Source organism: Podarcis melisellensis (assembly GCF_964234715.1).
Source record: "Podarcis melisellensis genome assembly, chromosome: 7".
NCBI classification, from domain to species: Eukaryota; Metazoa; Chordata; class Lepidosauria; order Squamata; family Lacertidae; genus Podarcis; species Podarcis melisellensis.
The window spans coordinates 68,025,776-68,040,716 of record NC_138539.1 but is presented as its reverse complement, the minus strand read 5'-3'; the positions used below and the strand labels follow the sequence as shown (position 1 = coordinate 68,040,716).

Genomic DNA, 14,941 nt, shown 5'->3' with positions numbered 1-14,941 from the left:
TGCAGGACTAGATGATCGTTGGGGTCCCTTCCAACTTTACAAGGGTATGATTCTATGACATCTGCCTTGCGTTGGGTGGAAAATTATTCCACCATCTAGGCACCAATTTGGAATCCCACTGTCCAGTTCCCTCCCTAGGGCAACCAGGCACCCAGGAAATCAAGGTGCCAGGGAGCCATGCAGAATAGGGAACTTTGGCAAATGTAGCTTGTCATGCAGTTGAAAAAGTGCCTTCTTTTGAATCACCCAATTCCAAATATATCACATGTTACCCTCCCTTAGCTGTCAACTTTCAGATTTGAAAATTAGGGATCAGCAGCCTCGAAAATAAGGGATCAGCAGCCTCACCTGTCCTGGGGACAGTCTACGGGATATCTAACAATCCGGGATAGCAGCGGGAAACGGCGTTGGAATAAGGGAATTTCCCACAAAAAAAGGGAAGGTTGACAGCTATGCACCCTCCAGTGCTCCATTTTCCTTCTCACCTGAGAAACAAAATGGTCAGGAATTATGAAGTTGTTCCATCATATTGTATTTTCCAGAACCAACTACAAAAACCCCCCATTCCATTTGGTGTTGACCTAAGGAGGAATGAAAGTAGAATCAAATGGATGTGCGCTATTCCACACATAAGGCCTCGTTTATATAGATGCTTGGATGTGCAGAGCTCGTGGTGTGCAAACCGCAGAGAGCCGAGTTAGGTAACATCTTTCAGGATTAGGTCCCCCGCTATGGTTATCTGCAGCATATTACAGCTGGGGAGACATTAAAAAGCTGTGTTTAACAGCTGCGATATCATCCTCGCAAGCCATATTTCAACCCGAGCTGCTATAAAAACCTCCCTTGTGACATCAAAGCTGTGAAAAATAGCAAATTTGAAGTGCAGGGGGGAAAAGCCCCTCCTCAACCGCCTGCCGCAGGAGTAATTGTTTCCTGGCAATTGACATTTCAAGAGCTGTTTCTTTAAATGCCCAGCCTCTCCATCTTACTTGGCTTTCCCCCACCCCAGCATGACTGAAGGAATCTAGAGCAGGGATAATGACTCGCCGCAGGTTTCATCCGAGGGGGTAATGAAAAGAAAAGGAATGATGGAGATAGTCGGGACGGAGCGATTTCCACTATCTGATGCCTCCCCCCTCCCCTCTCCCCGCCACCATGCTCCAGTGATACAACCAGCCTGTACTAACGACGGAATAATAGGTCGGCTCATATGCTCTGCTCCATACCAACAAACCCATCCTCACCAATAAGAAGGAGCCGGGAGCACAGGAGCGAGAACTATCCCGTCATCAGTCACTTTACATCTGCACTCCGAGCAAACATAATGGCAGGCACACTGTTCCCTGGCAGCTCGCCAGGGCTGCAAACGATCGTGGCACTAATTAACTCACCTGTGGAATTCACGCTCCGCAGCCGGGCTCTTTATGCAGTTCACCAAAGCGTGCTGCCAAAAGAGGAGGTTATATTTTTTTTAAAAGAGAGAAAGGAACCTGCTGGTAAAAGGGGGGGGGGGAGTTTTTAACATCCTGCGAGGCCGACAGGTCTGTTCCCGTAACAACTGCACCATGCAGGTTTAAGTGGAGCATATCAAAAAACCATCCCACGGGATAGCGGAAGTTACCTGGCGACAGGTGCGTGACCCCAGAATGTGTCAGTTGTACATTGCCCACCCCTCCATTCATCCCACCTTGTTCAGCTCCGCCTGCTTAACGGCGTAGTGCTTATTTTCTCAGTTTACGTGCCCAATGACTGGTGTGGGCCAGTTTAGTTCTCAGCACTGGGGAATTGTCCCTGCAGTCCCCATCCATCTAATAAATAGCCACATTGCAGGTAATTTTTGACATTCTGAACATTCACGGGTTTGAGGACATATTTGTACAACTCCCTGATTTGGAAATATACGCCGTCAATTTTTTTTATATATTTCTTTTTCGTTCCTCCATTTGCTCTGAAAAAAGAATGCAAAAGAGCACCATACGTGTAACACAGCATCCACATTGTATGGTTATAGAGCGTCACGAACTCTTTCGGGCTCTCATTGCCCTCTGGTTTGTTCGGGACATATTTCGGGAGAAATGTCTATTGAATAGATTCTGGCATCTCATAAATGGATGAAAGTCAGTTTGCTTTCAACTTTGTAATCTGTCAAACTTTTCTTCACTTTCCTTCGAGATATAAAAGGGCATTATTTCTTCAAGTAGCCACCCCTTCATCAATTTGACGTAGAAACATCCCTGCTGTCCCCCATAGAGGCAGCAGCAGGACAGGCAAGGTCTAATAGCTGCTAGGAGGGGTGTGGCAGGCAGCCACAAGCTGTGTAGCCACCAAGCCCAAAGGGCATGTGTTGGGCACAAGGGAAAATGGGCTCACAGTCCCACACGCTTCTTCTTTTAAGTAAATTATTGAGTAATATTTTGTTGTTGTTGTTTTGGCATCCGTCTGCCTCAAGGGACAATGGAGTGCACCTCCATGGCTAAAGTCAAACCATGGGAGAACCACAACACCTGCAGTGATTCTCCAAAGGTAACTGTTGCCTCCTGTGTTGTTTTTGCTGTGTTAGTAGCACTGAAGTGACCTCCCCGGGGCGCAGGCCTGGGCAGTGCATATGGAGGTCCTGGGCTACCTATATGACAAGACACACACCCTCTCGCCCTTACTGATGTGGTCCAAAGGACAATAGAGCAATACTTTTGACCCCAGCTGGGCTGCAGGACTTGCCAGAAGGAGGTGTACAAAACACCATCCAGCAGTCTTAGGGACTCCAGATTTGTGTTAGGTTTACTCCTTAGCCTTTTGCTCTCCTAAAGATGGCAAGGTAGCAGGTGTGGGTTTTTCCTCAGGGTTTGCTCCTGAACCCTTTCTCATGGGTAAGCATAGCCACAAGGCAGCAGAGGTTTAGGATCAGTTTTCCTTCTCCTTGATGGGCTACCTTCTCAAGTTGACAAGCCCCATCTGCCCCTCACTTCCCTCTACAGCTCATACCTTCTTCTGTTCTATTAGTCGTACCTTGGAAGTAGAACGGAATCTGTTCCAGAAGTCCGTTTGACTTCCAAAAGGTTCGGAAACCAAAGTGTGGCTTTGCAATTGGCTGTAGGAAGCTCCTGCAGCCAATCGGAAGCCATGGAAGTCGCGTCAGACGTTCGGGTTCCAAAGAATGTTCGCAAACCAGAAGACTCAATTCTGGGTTTGCAGTGTTCAGGAGCCAAAACGTTTGACTCGCAAGGCGTTTGGGATCCAAGGTACAACTGTACTTATCTTTAAATATTAAGAGTATATTTAGTTGAATACAGAATTAATAGTCCTAAACAAGCAATAAAAAAGTTGCCAGTACTTTATTCTATGCATAGTAACAAATGGAGATCTTCATATTAAAATTTGCAGGAAGAGGAAAACACTTCCCCCTGGATCCACAACTTCCTGCTCTGATAACTTTCTTTAGTAAGGGGATAACAACACTGCCTACCTGTTCTAAGTTTGCAGCCTGATAAAATATATATTAAGCTCTTTGTGCATGCAAGGGTCCTTTGTAAACACTCAATATTACTAGCGATAATTTCTGCTCATTTTCTCATGTTAATGGAATTAGGGGAACGAGAAAAGGGGAAAATGCAGAGTTGGCTTGAGGGTGCTGCTGTCCCATGTCTTTCTCTTGACCAGCATAATTTGGTAGCAACCATGTTTATGTGCACGTATCTGGTCAGTTCCCCGACCCAGCAGATAATGAGATTTATGGATTCATTATATCCTTACTTGCCAGTCCCCACAATTATAGCAGCATTGTATTTTTCTTTTCTGTGAAAGTCTCATCCATGTGCTTCAGGATGAGGGATAGTCTGAGCATGTTGGAATTAAAGAGCATCCGTTGCCTTTCTTCAACAAATTTGACATAACAAAATAATAGGATTTTTCACTTTTTAAACAACCCGCCCCCCAAACTGTCTGATAGCTAGACCTCAAGTGTGGTTTGTTTTGGTTTTGGAGGAATTTCCTCCTCATAAAACAAAGAAATATAGCTGGTAACTTGTGAAATGTTTTGTTAAGGGTGAAGACAAATGTGATATTAAACAAGGGCTCACAGCAAATTTCTTCTAATGCAGCGTGAGCTCAGCTTCCTCCTGGCTTTATGATTTGAGGCATGGACGTACATGTCAGCACACTGAAATCTCCTTTGGCTATCAGTTTGCCCTCCCTCCTGCCCTGTTCTTCAGGCAGACTGCTTAGCTTTTTGTTGTTTAAAGCACCACATGAATGTTTATTAATTTATCTCTCCATCATCACCTTTATTTTTGCCTCCTCCAAAAAGTTTGAAAAGAAAAGAAAAACCGATACTGTGATGGGCTTAGGTGGTTTTGTCCACAGCTGGTTTCTAACTTGCAGAATTATTTTGTTGTGGGGCCTTTTTTGGAGCTCAACATCGGAGAGGAACAAGATCATTTGAGCTGAAAGGGAAGGTCATTTCCATACATGCTCATCAGGGTATACATGCTCTGTCTCTCCTCCCCAACCAACCACAGTTCAAACGAGAAGCATTATTGCTATTACTACTATCATTGTGATTATCATCAGTACACACTTTTCTCCTATACAGCAGAGGTACTAAACCTAAGGCAAGACTTAACTGAGCTGCCCCTGTGCTTCATGTAGAAGAAGCTGTTCTTCTCCTTCCCAGTGGAGGATTTTGGGATACAGAACATGCAGCAGCTTGACTGTTCACTGGAACAGAAAATCAACATCATGTTATGCTGCTGCTGAAATAATTGTACTGGGATTCATATGTATGGTCCTGGTTCACACATCTTGATAAGCTGTGGCAAGCAATAAATTTCTCCTCCTTTGCTCTCCGATGCCTGGAGAGGAGAGAAACATACCGTGAGGTTTGGCTTAGCATTACGTGTGAGCCAGCATTTGTTTCTGTCTCCAACAAATGGTGAGTTCTAAGCCAAGAACAAACTTTGACATATGCACATACTTTGTTTGGAGGAACAAGCCAGCTCCGTTCACCCATAATGCTAAGCCAAGACCCATAGTTTGTTTCGCCAGCCAGGATCAACTGAGCAGCATGCAGTAGCACATTGATTCTTAAACAGGCATAAACCAAAGCTAACCTTAATGAGCAATATGCCATTTTTGACATTGCACCTATATCCCAAATCCTAAAAAAAAAACAAAAAAACAAAACAGTCTGCTCTATCTAGAATGGATTAAAGATGCATAGAAGATGGGCCTTTGCTGACCCAAAATACTTTTGTCACCATCCAAAACCATGATATATGAACATGTAAAACACACTACAATCTCACAGCATATTTGATAAATTCAATGAAATGCACATGGTGATAACCCAAGCCAAATCCCCATGACCTGGAAGTTGCAACGTATCTAGGTTTAAATCTTTGACCCATCGGTTGAGAGCAGGGTTCATATTCTTCTGTCTTCCCCAACTGAGGGGGCGGGATGGGGGGCAGAGTGTTGGCAGATGGGAGGATAGACAGAGTTGGCAAGCAATGTGAGCAGGGTTCATAGCCCTTAGTGTATCCTTTACTACCAGCTGAAAACATCTTTCCTTGCTATTCTACAAATGGAATCACCACAAAGTCAAACGAAGCTGTCCAAACTAGGGTTTATTTTTTTAAGTTAAGTGGAATAAGGAGCAAAATTAAATGCGTTTTATTCCTCCCACTCAACAGAGATATTGCCTTCAGTTTATCTAAAAGGCTACTTGTAACGTTTAAGAACGGAGGAGAGCCTCACAGGATTCTTTTTGTGGCAATTACGTCCTCGTTTTTTGTCATATTTGCTGTCACATAGAATGCTAAGTAGCCCTGCAAATGCATGATAAATTGTCATTTCTTTTTCATTTCAGAGCTCCACAGAGACCCAAGCAAAGAGCATTAAGAAGCAAAGGGGGAATGAGACTGTCTTCAGCACAGGAAACTAGTTCGCATTAAGGTGAAGAGACAAATCGCCGCCTCAGTCTTGCTTTGTACTGCCACAATGAGAACTTATCATTGCTTCTGGCTCCTCTTCTGGGTTGGTCATCCCTACCAAAGTTCTTCCACCCCCTTATCCAAAAGGACTAGTGGCTTTCCAGAAAACCCAAAGATTTTGGATCTATCTAGAAACAACAGGAAAGAACTTAATCGCTCCAAAAGAAGCTGGATGTGGAATCAGTTCTTTCTTCTAGAGGAGTATACGGGCTCTGACTATCAATACGTTGGCAAGGTAAGCTGTTTTTCAGCACCTCGTACTCTACAGTTTTCAGAAGTCTCTCTGGATTGATGAGACAAAATGGGATGCCAATTCCATTCCAAAGACTGCTGCTTTATGGTCATGGCAGGAGAATGCCAGGGGGTGTGTACTTCAGTACCTGAGCTACCAGCACAGGAAATGGAAGGGGAAAGTGGCCTTACTTTTGTAACCAAATATGTTCAGGCTATCATCCGCAGTTAGATTCTTTTGTATGTCTTTAACAAGGGAAACCATTTTGCTGCATAAAGAAAACCAATGGCAATTAAGTACAAAATCAACATTTGTCCCTTAATTGCAACAGAGATACCATTAATTTAGGCAATTCCCAGAATCTGGCTTCAAGAAGGCATTTTAATAGATACTGTTCAGAGATTTGGAGATTTAATATTTGATGTTTTATTTTCCCTCACTCCAAGGTTCATCAGCAAATATATTTAAGGTCATAAATATTAAGAGGCTTGGTTGAAAAGCCAGGAATTGCTGAGGTGTGTGCTTAGTCACAGATTACAAGAGGGTTGCATATAAACTGACATGATTTGAGACTTGGTCCTCATGTTCTCCAGCACACTCTTTGTTGAACTGCCTTGGTTTCCTATTAAGAGCTCCTGTATTAGTATTGGGAAGTATTTGTGTTCTGTTAAAATGCTGAGTAACACAATGCTGTGCGTGATTTATTATCCCCTCTTGTCAGACTGTGTTGGGTCACATGTTTCAGACTGTTCCTCAGTTTAAAAGTGGTAAGACCTAGAAGGAAGGGGGCAGCGACAAAGGACTCTGGGAATTGCTCCCTGAGACTGACCGCAAGGTTTTCTGTTGAAACTCATGTCTCTGTTCAATGTTATATGTATGTAGCCTACAGCAATCATGATCATGCATTCTTCACATGTAATGATGAATAAGCTGTTTGTTCCTTTGGGTGTGATCATTGGCTAAGTTCACCCCAGTTCTATTGGACTCCTGTCCACAACACTAAAGCATTACCCCAAAATACCCATTTTTCCATGAACCTGTATATATATGCTTTTATAATAACGTTATTATTATTTTTTTAAAAAAAATAGAGCTGTGCAACTGATATCCCTCTAGTTGCTTGTGCTAAGCTCACCTGAGGCGAGTACAAATTGTCTCCAGGCAACCAGGCATATTATCACAAGGTGGGGAAGTTACTTTTTTTTTTGTGAGCCACCTCAAACACTTCTGTTCAAAGTTGAGGAGAACATTCAAACTGCTTAAGCTTCTTACGCTGGGTGTGCAGGCTTGTATTATTTCTTAGATATACACCCTGCTCTGCTATATAAAAACGTTTACAAGGAAGGTTTCAAAAAGTGTGATGTGCAAAGTATCACAAAGCACACATTCATTCTGTTTCTTTCTCTGCTCTTTAAAGATGCCTGGCCACCCTCTACGCTCCTCAGAGTGGCAAGTAAGGTGAACAAAACTCAGATTTTTTGGTAGGTGAATAACTTCATGTGAACTTAGTCTCAGTTTATCATGGCACACCTGCCGCACTCCAGTAATCCTCAGCTCTTTACATACAGCCATGTGTTTGTTTGTTTGTTTGTTTTTGTTTGTTTGTGTGCCCTAGATCTTTACTAAGTCTCTTCATTTAATGATTAACTATGGATAAAGGGGGTGGGGGCTCTATTGCAGAAGTAAATCTGCTCTCTCAGTTGGAATGAATGGAGAAGCACATGGAGACAGCAACCCAACGTGCACATTGCAATATACATGTTAGGCCAGAGCTTTCCAAGCTGTGTGTCACAACACATTAGTCAGTGTGTTGACAGTGTGTAGCACGAACGCTGGAAAGGGGTTAGTTTAACCTCTGGTTTGCTAGTAAACCTGAATGACTGTGTCACGAAATGATGCATGTCTAAAAAGTGTGTCACCAACATGAAAAGTTTGGAAGGTTCTGTGTTAGGCTTTGGACTGGGGTGATCATGCTTAGCTTAAGATATTGCAAAGTCCTTAACAGCAAAAAGAATGCCATGTCACACTGATTCTTACATCGGGGCTTGTTAGCTTGATATATCACAGCTTTCATCTCAGTTTGGGAGCATCACATAGCAGAATCCAGTTCAGTGCGCAAGTTTGGAACAAATAGATCAGGGGAATGTAATTTGATTCCATGAAATTAGAATTTCTATGCTGTCATACTTTATAGTGCAGCCTAGGGGCTTCTTGGCTCCTGGATCCAAAGTGTCCCCCACCCCCATTCAAAAAAAGTACAGTTGGGATACTGCCAAAGGCCACCACTGCCTCCACGTCGACTCTGGACGTCCATCGATCTCCCGTAGATACAGTATCAGCGATTAGCGACACCAAGCCTCAGAAACAGATTGCCACATTCCTGGGCTGATGCACACTCTATCAGCAGAATTCACACAGCAAAGGATGCACTCAGGAGGGTATCATTTAGGATGTTTATTCAGCGTTGGTCAGAACAAAGAACAAACGTGACTGCCTGCTAGCGTGTTCTGGCGCAGAGAAGGAAAACAAAAGCATTAGCAAACATAAACATCCTGAGAACAGGAAATACGCAGACTCTGTGACTCACAATAGCCTGCTCCCTTTTAAGGTGGAACGGAAATATCCTAACATCCTCCCCCTTTCCGTGTAACCTGTAGTACCTGTGGTTCAACCCAATTGCAACCTCTGTACGTAAACCTTTAGTTGTTCCCTGTTAACAACCTTAAACAACAGATCAGCAGGAATTTCATTTCCTGCCATGTAGGACACCTGAATCAGTCCTTTTTGAAGACACTCTCTTGCACGATGTAGCTTAATCTGCAAGTACTTGGTTCTTTGCTTGCAACTCTCTGAGTTCAGCAAAGCCAAACAGGATCTATTGTCTTGATACACTTGTATTGGACATTTCACAGAAACCCCGATGTCCTTAAACAGTTGCATCAACCATTCACAATCCATGAGTGAAAATGACAGAGCATTGAGTTCTGCTTCACAGGAACTTAGGCTCACTGTCGTCTGCTTCTTGCACAACCAGTCAAACAGACAGTGGTTGTACATGTAGCATACTCCAGAAGTGCTTGTACCATCCATGGTGTCACTTCCAAAACTTGCATCTGCAAAGATTTCAAGACCTCCAGTCTTCTGATTGGTGAACCTCAGCCTGTAGTGCATAGTCCCTTTCAAATAGCGGGCTATGCGCTTCAGAGCTTTCCAATCCTGAACAGTAGGATTGTTAGCATGTCTGCTAAGCAGGTTAGTGCTTACAGCAATGTCAGGTCTTGAGCATCTAGCAATGAAATTCAACTTGCCTAGAATGCATCTGTACAGCGTAGTGTCAGAAAATGCTTCAGCATTTTGGTATCCTGGTAACCTGGTCACCATCGGTGTGTCTGCTGGGTTTGCATCAACCAAATTTAACCTGGTTAATACATCAGCAATTTTCTGTGTTTGGTGTACCAGAAAATTACCTGCTTGGTCCCTCTCCACCTGCAGAGAAAGATAGTTGGATACCTCACCAAGATCCTTCATGTCAAAGTGCTCCTTCAGTTGAGCTAGGGTGCTTTGGTAAAAAGCCTGATTCTTCCAAAACATCAGAAGATCATCAACAAAACATAAACAATACAGTTTGTTTTGCCCCTCCTCCTTGACAAACACACATGGATCAGTCTGCCTTTGGTCGCCCTTTCAGACCTGCGAACCAGACACAAGTCTTCTGGACTCATCTTCTCCTTCTTAGGAGAAAAGTGACCAATGGTGAACAGTGGTTCTTCCAGTTCATTGTCAGACACATCAGATGGTCTGACTGAGGCCTTTGCACTCTTGTAGTCTGCTGTGTCATCACTGTCGCTGACACCAGCAGCAGCGCCACCAACTGAACTGGAATCCGAACTCTGATCTTCATCATCCTCATCCTCAGCTTCCTCAACATCATCTGCCTTTTTCACATCACCTTCATCCTTATCTGGGTAACTCTGGAAAATTCCCACATTTCCCCCCCACTTATGATTGTACTCAACACTCTTGGTGAACTTAATGGACTTAGAGTTAGTCATCCATACCCTGTATGCAAATATCCTAACACTTTGCATACTCTGGCAATGGTAGCAGCTTACCATCTTGCTGATCTAAGATGTTTCCCCAAATCTAGCCAACATTATTTTAGGGAGCTTAACCTAGTTCTGTATCTGTTGCTCCTAATACTGAACAAAAGTGGAGTGCTGGATTGTTGTCTTTCTATTGGTATTTTTAATATATGCATGTTTACAAATGCATTATACAGAATGAAGAAAAGGCCTTAGATATAACAGAGAGGAGAGGGTGAGAGAGGACCCTAGATCTGCCATTTTTCGTTTCATGCCATACATGTAAAAGATTAAGCAGAATGGGGGCTCACTTTCAGAGAGGACTCCTTACACAGCTCCACTATAGCAATTGTGGATTCTAACAAAAGGCCATTTTAGTTCTGGTTCTGTAACTATCGGGGAGGACATCTATAAGCAGAAAGAACACAGTGTCCTTTTTCAGATCAAACACCGCTTGTTTGATCTGAGCAGTTTTTGATTCAAGCTAACCTCTTAGACTTTGTGGATGAAACATCTTCAATCTCTGGGGCTGCTTCTTGACCTGCGGTGCATAGAGTGTGATCTTTCTCCACTGGGGCTATGACTCTTTCCCTCAGAGTAGATGGCCTCTTCCCATGCTTGCCAATCAGCTGCTTGGCCATGGATGGATTTGACACAGAGATGAGCAGGTTGAGAAAGTAAGAGTCAAGTGCTGGAACTGCTGCCTAACTCCTGCAGTCTGAAACAGTATTCTGGAATTTGCAACCATATTTCCCAGAATGACCCACAGACTCAGAAATGGAAGCTGGAAGCAGATCTGCTTGGGAGCAGTCACATTTATCACCACTAAGCTGAAACATCCACCCTAATGTGGTAGCACTTCTCACAAACTGTGAAGAGGGACTGCCTTTTTGCCAATTCTTTGGGGTAGCAGTGTGTATCCAAGAGAAGATAGGACAGGCTTGCATTGCCTCAATGCCTAGCTTCTTGGTCGGCGCTGTGAGCTGCTGGGAAGACAGGGGGTGGCTCCCCATCGCCAAGGCAATGCCACACCATCTTTATTTCCCAGTGTTGATGTCGCAGGGCCTGTCAGGTCGCCCGCAGGCCAGAGAGAGCAAGAAACGTGAAGCTAGCGAGCAGTTTGTTGTTGTTGTTTAGTTGTTTAGTCGTGTCCGACTCTTCGTGACCCCATGGACCAGAGCACGCTAGGCACTCCTGTCTTCCACTGCGTCCCGCAGTTTGGCCAAACTCATGCTGGTAGCTTCGAGAACACTATCCAACCATCTCGCCCTCTGTCGTCCCCTTCTCCTTGTGTCCTCCATCTTTCCCAACATCAGGGTCTTTTCCAGGGAGTCTTCTCTTCTCATGAGGTGGCCAAAGTATTGGAGCCTCAGCTTCCCGATCTGTCCTTCCACTGAGCACTCAGGGCTGATTTCCTTCAGAATGGATAGGTTTGATCTTCTTGTAGTCCATGGGACTCTCAAGAGTCTCCTCCAGCACCATAATTCAAAAGCATCGATTCTTCGGCGATCAGCCTTCTTTATGGTCCAGCTCTCACTTCCATACATCACTAAGCAAGCAGTTAGTTTCTTTATTAAAGAAGGAAGGGGAAACAAAACAAGGAGGCTCGGCAAGGCAAACCCCTCTGAATAGAGAAGTTGCTTGACTGACATGTGACCCCTCCTTTTTTGCCTTCTCCATCAGAACTCCACCCCTGTAGTCACTTGCTGCAGGCATTTCCCTCTCTGCCTGCCTGGTGTGTCGTTTGCCACCATGCAATGGTCTCCATGATCTGGGAATTAGTGGAGCCTGCGATCTGCTGGCAGAGAAGTGTTCAGGAAGACAAGGAGAAGCCCTGTACGGTTCCCCTCTGTCTTCTCTGTTGGAACCTGCATCCGAACTGGACACCTCATCATCCCTCATGCTCCCTGCTTCCAGTCTTTCCCAGCTTGTACCATCCTCTGAGGTGTGGCTGGAATCCCACCACCACTGCCCTGGGTCCAAGTCTCCTGTTTCTGTGCCATCCCCAGGGGGTTCCTGGGATGGAGACAACCACCCCTACTCTTCATCCAGCCAGTCCCTGATAGTTGAGTCTTCACAGCACAGTGTTGGATGGGGAGCCTGCCCAGTTAACAATCAAGAGGCAACGCATTGAAACCCTGCCCAAAATGTACCTCTTGGTTGCTTATTCCATGTTGGTTTGCTTGTTCCTACCATGGCTGCAAATAGCCATGGAATAAGCAAACAAGAGGTACATTTTGGAGCAGGGTTTCAATGCTTGTCTCTTGATTGTTAACCGGGCTGGCTCCAGGTTCCAGTGGGCCATCCACAGAATTCCCCCTTCACTCAGTGGACACCCTGATGCAATTGTCTGTTAGTAGTAAGCAGCTCTGATGACTGTCTTTGCAGGCATGGTGGGAAATTAAATTCCCAGCCCTTTCTCTCATCCTGGATAAAGTGACAGAATGATTGTAAGAAATTTAGGTGGACACTCTGAGCCAACCAGCGCCTATTGGAGAACCAGAAAGGAGACCTTTGGGTAGGTATCTGAATGCCTACAGAGCATCAGAGCTGTGGGATATGCTGCAGTGCTTGGGTCCCCTGCAGCTGCCTGAGGATGTCAGGTGCTGACGCCTGCCTTGATTGTTAGTAACAGTGCATCACTAAAATGCAGAATATTGAAATAATGACAGTTCTGTTGCACGGCAGGAATTGTTTGCTTCATGCTCTGATGTTCCTGCAGACATTCGGATTGTGCATCGCACCTGTGCTTTCTCCATCAGCTAATAGGATAGGTCTGTACAGTCCTGTTATCTTACATTTGTACCTTGTCAACTTGGCTTATCTTCCACTTTATCTCAGCCCATGCATATCACCATGTGTGTGATTTATATGGTGTTCCTGTAATATTTGGGTTTGTTTACAAATATACAAATTGAGCACAGGTGGAGAGGCACACAGTTAACACCCCTCCCAAGCAAATCCTCTGCCTCCTATCAGATCCCCAGAGACACACCAGCACCCAAAAAAGGTAAACGCCGTCGTTTAGCTAGCTGCGTCTCTCTATCTCAATTTTTTTTATTTTTTTTTTCTACCTTGCTATCCCACCTCCTGTTTCTGTTCTTATTTATTTTATTTTTTTACACAAACAGAGAGAATCATTCTTTGTGGGCACAGGGGAAGTATTCTGTCCCCCCACAAACCCTGGCTCCAATGATATTCACATTTCTGGGAAATTCTGCTCTCTCTTGGTCATTAGTTCCCATTAAGAGCCATTTTCTTGGCCACTTCAGCCATTAGCTTTGCAATCTACACAAGCAAAGGTACTGCAGGCCTATTATTCATAACTGTGTGTGTGTGTTAGCAGTGTTCATTCTGCAATGGAGCATACTCACATTTGAATAATGTGATGTAGCCATCATCATGATGGACATGCCAGTGTGATCTTTCCCATTTGTGACTTGGATCAATGGAGGTAGGACCTGGAAAATCAGAAAGCAGTGTTCTAACTGTGTACACAGTTCTTCCCAATGCGCCAACGCCTGTCCCTTGGAAGACCTAAAGTGTGTACTTAGGTCTTCATTCCATAAACTGTAGAGGAAGTCTCTTAGCTCAAAGATGGATACTAGGATCTGAGTCTGATCAAAGAAATGTGATAGGCCCTGAAGTTATTTTTATGAAGTTATTTATTTAAGTGTGAATGGCACTCTGTTTTGCAAAGTATGGATGGACACATGGTATATAAATGTCATTGATTCCATGGCCACAAGCACTTCACAACTAGCCTTCTTGGGTGTCAGAGCAACTCACATCCTTGTAATTGAACAATGAGCCATGGGGCATGAAAGACAAGCACACGCGTTATTGGAAGTGGCTGAAGTGTTAGAATAGGGGTGCCGTATGCAAATGTCTCATTGATTATAGCAGAGTCAACACAAATAAGTTTTTAATGCATCACTAAATGGTGGGAGCTATGAGTGACAATGGGTTTGTGTGGATAGATGATGCTGATTTATATAATGTTGGTATGTGATCTTTGTCTAAGAGGCATATTTCATCCAGAGATGAAGCCAGCTTTGTGTGGCAATATGCAATATGCCCTCTGGTGCCACCTTCCAGTTTGTGCCCACCCACCACCCACCCCCCGCCACGGTGGGATTGCCTGTCAATGGCAGGCAGCTCTGATGACTATTTCTTCAGGCCTAGTGAAAATTAAAATGTCAGTCCCCACTGGGATGCAGTGACAGGGCAACACCACTGTCAGAGACAAATAGCAAATTTAAATAGTGCCAGAAAGTCACCCAGCTCTCACTGGAGCACAAAGAGAAAAATGCAGCCTGGGTAGCTCAGTTTGGTTCGAGTATAGTGCTGATGACTCCATGGTTTTGCAGGGGGTTGGACTAGATGATACTCATTATCCCTTCCGACTCCACAATTCTATGATTCTAAAAGGTAAGTGCAAAGCAGGTATCAGCAATGGCTGCTGCCCAAGTTGATGCTGGTTTTATCCCATAGTGGGTTATAGACTGCGGTATCCCCAACCAACCTCACGTACTCTCGAGTTGACAGCTCAGGGTTAGTGAAGAGGGTCTAGGTTCTGATGAGCCAAACTGACCAGTGAGAAGCCAAGCAGATACAAACTTATCTCTGAGAGTCCACAC

At 44.4% G+C, this 14,941-nt stretch overlaps 1 protein-coding gene across 1 annotated transcript in view; it reads left to right on the top strand.

Moving 5' to 3' along the window:
- The window catches only part of CDH6 (cadherin 6), a 170,563-nt gene that overhangs the window by 77,444 nt on the left and 78,178 nt on the right, over positions 1–14,941 (top strand). Inside the window, exon 2 of the mRNA XM_081918198.1 lies at positions 5,864–6,222. Coding sequence (XP_081774324.1) covers positions 5,995–6,222 — 228 coding nt within the window. The 5' untranslated portion in view covers positions 5,864–5,994. The remainder of the gene's footprint in view (positions 1–5,863; positions 6,223–14,941) is intronic.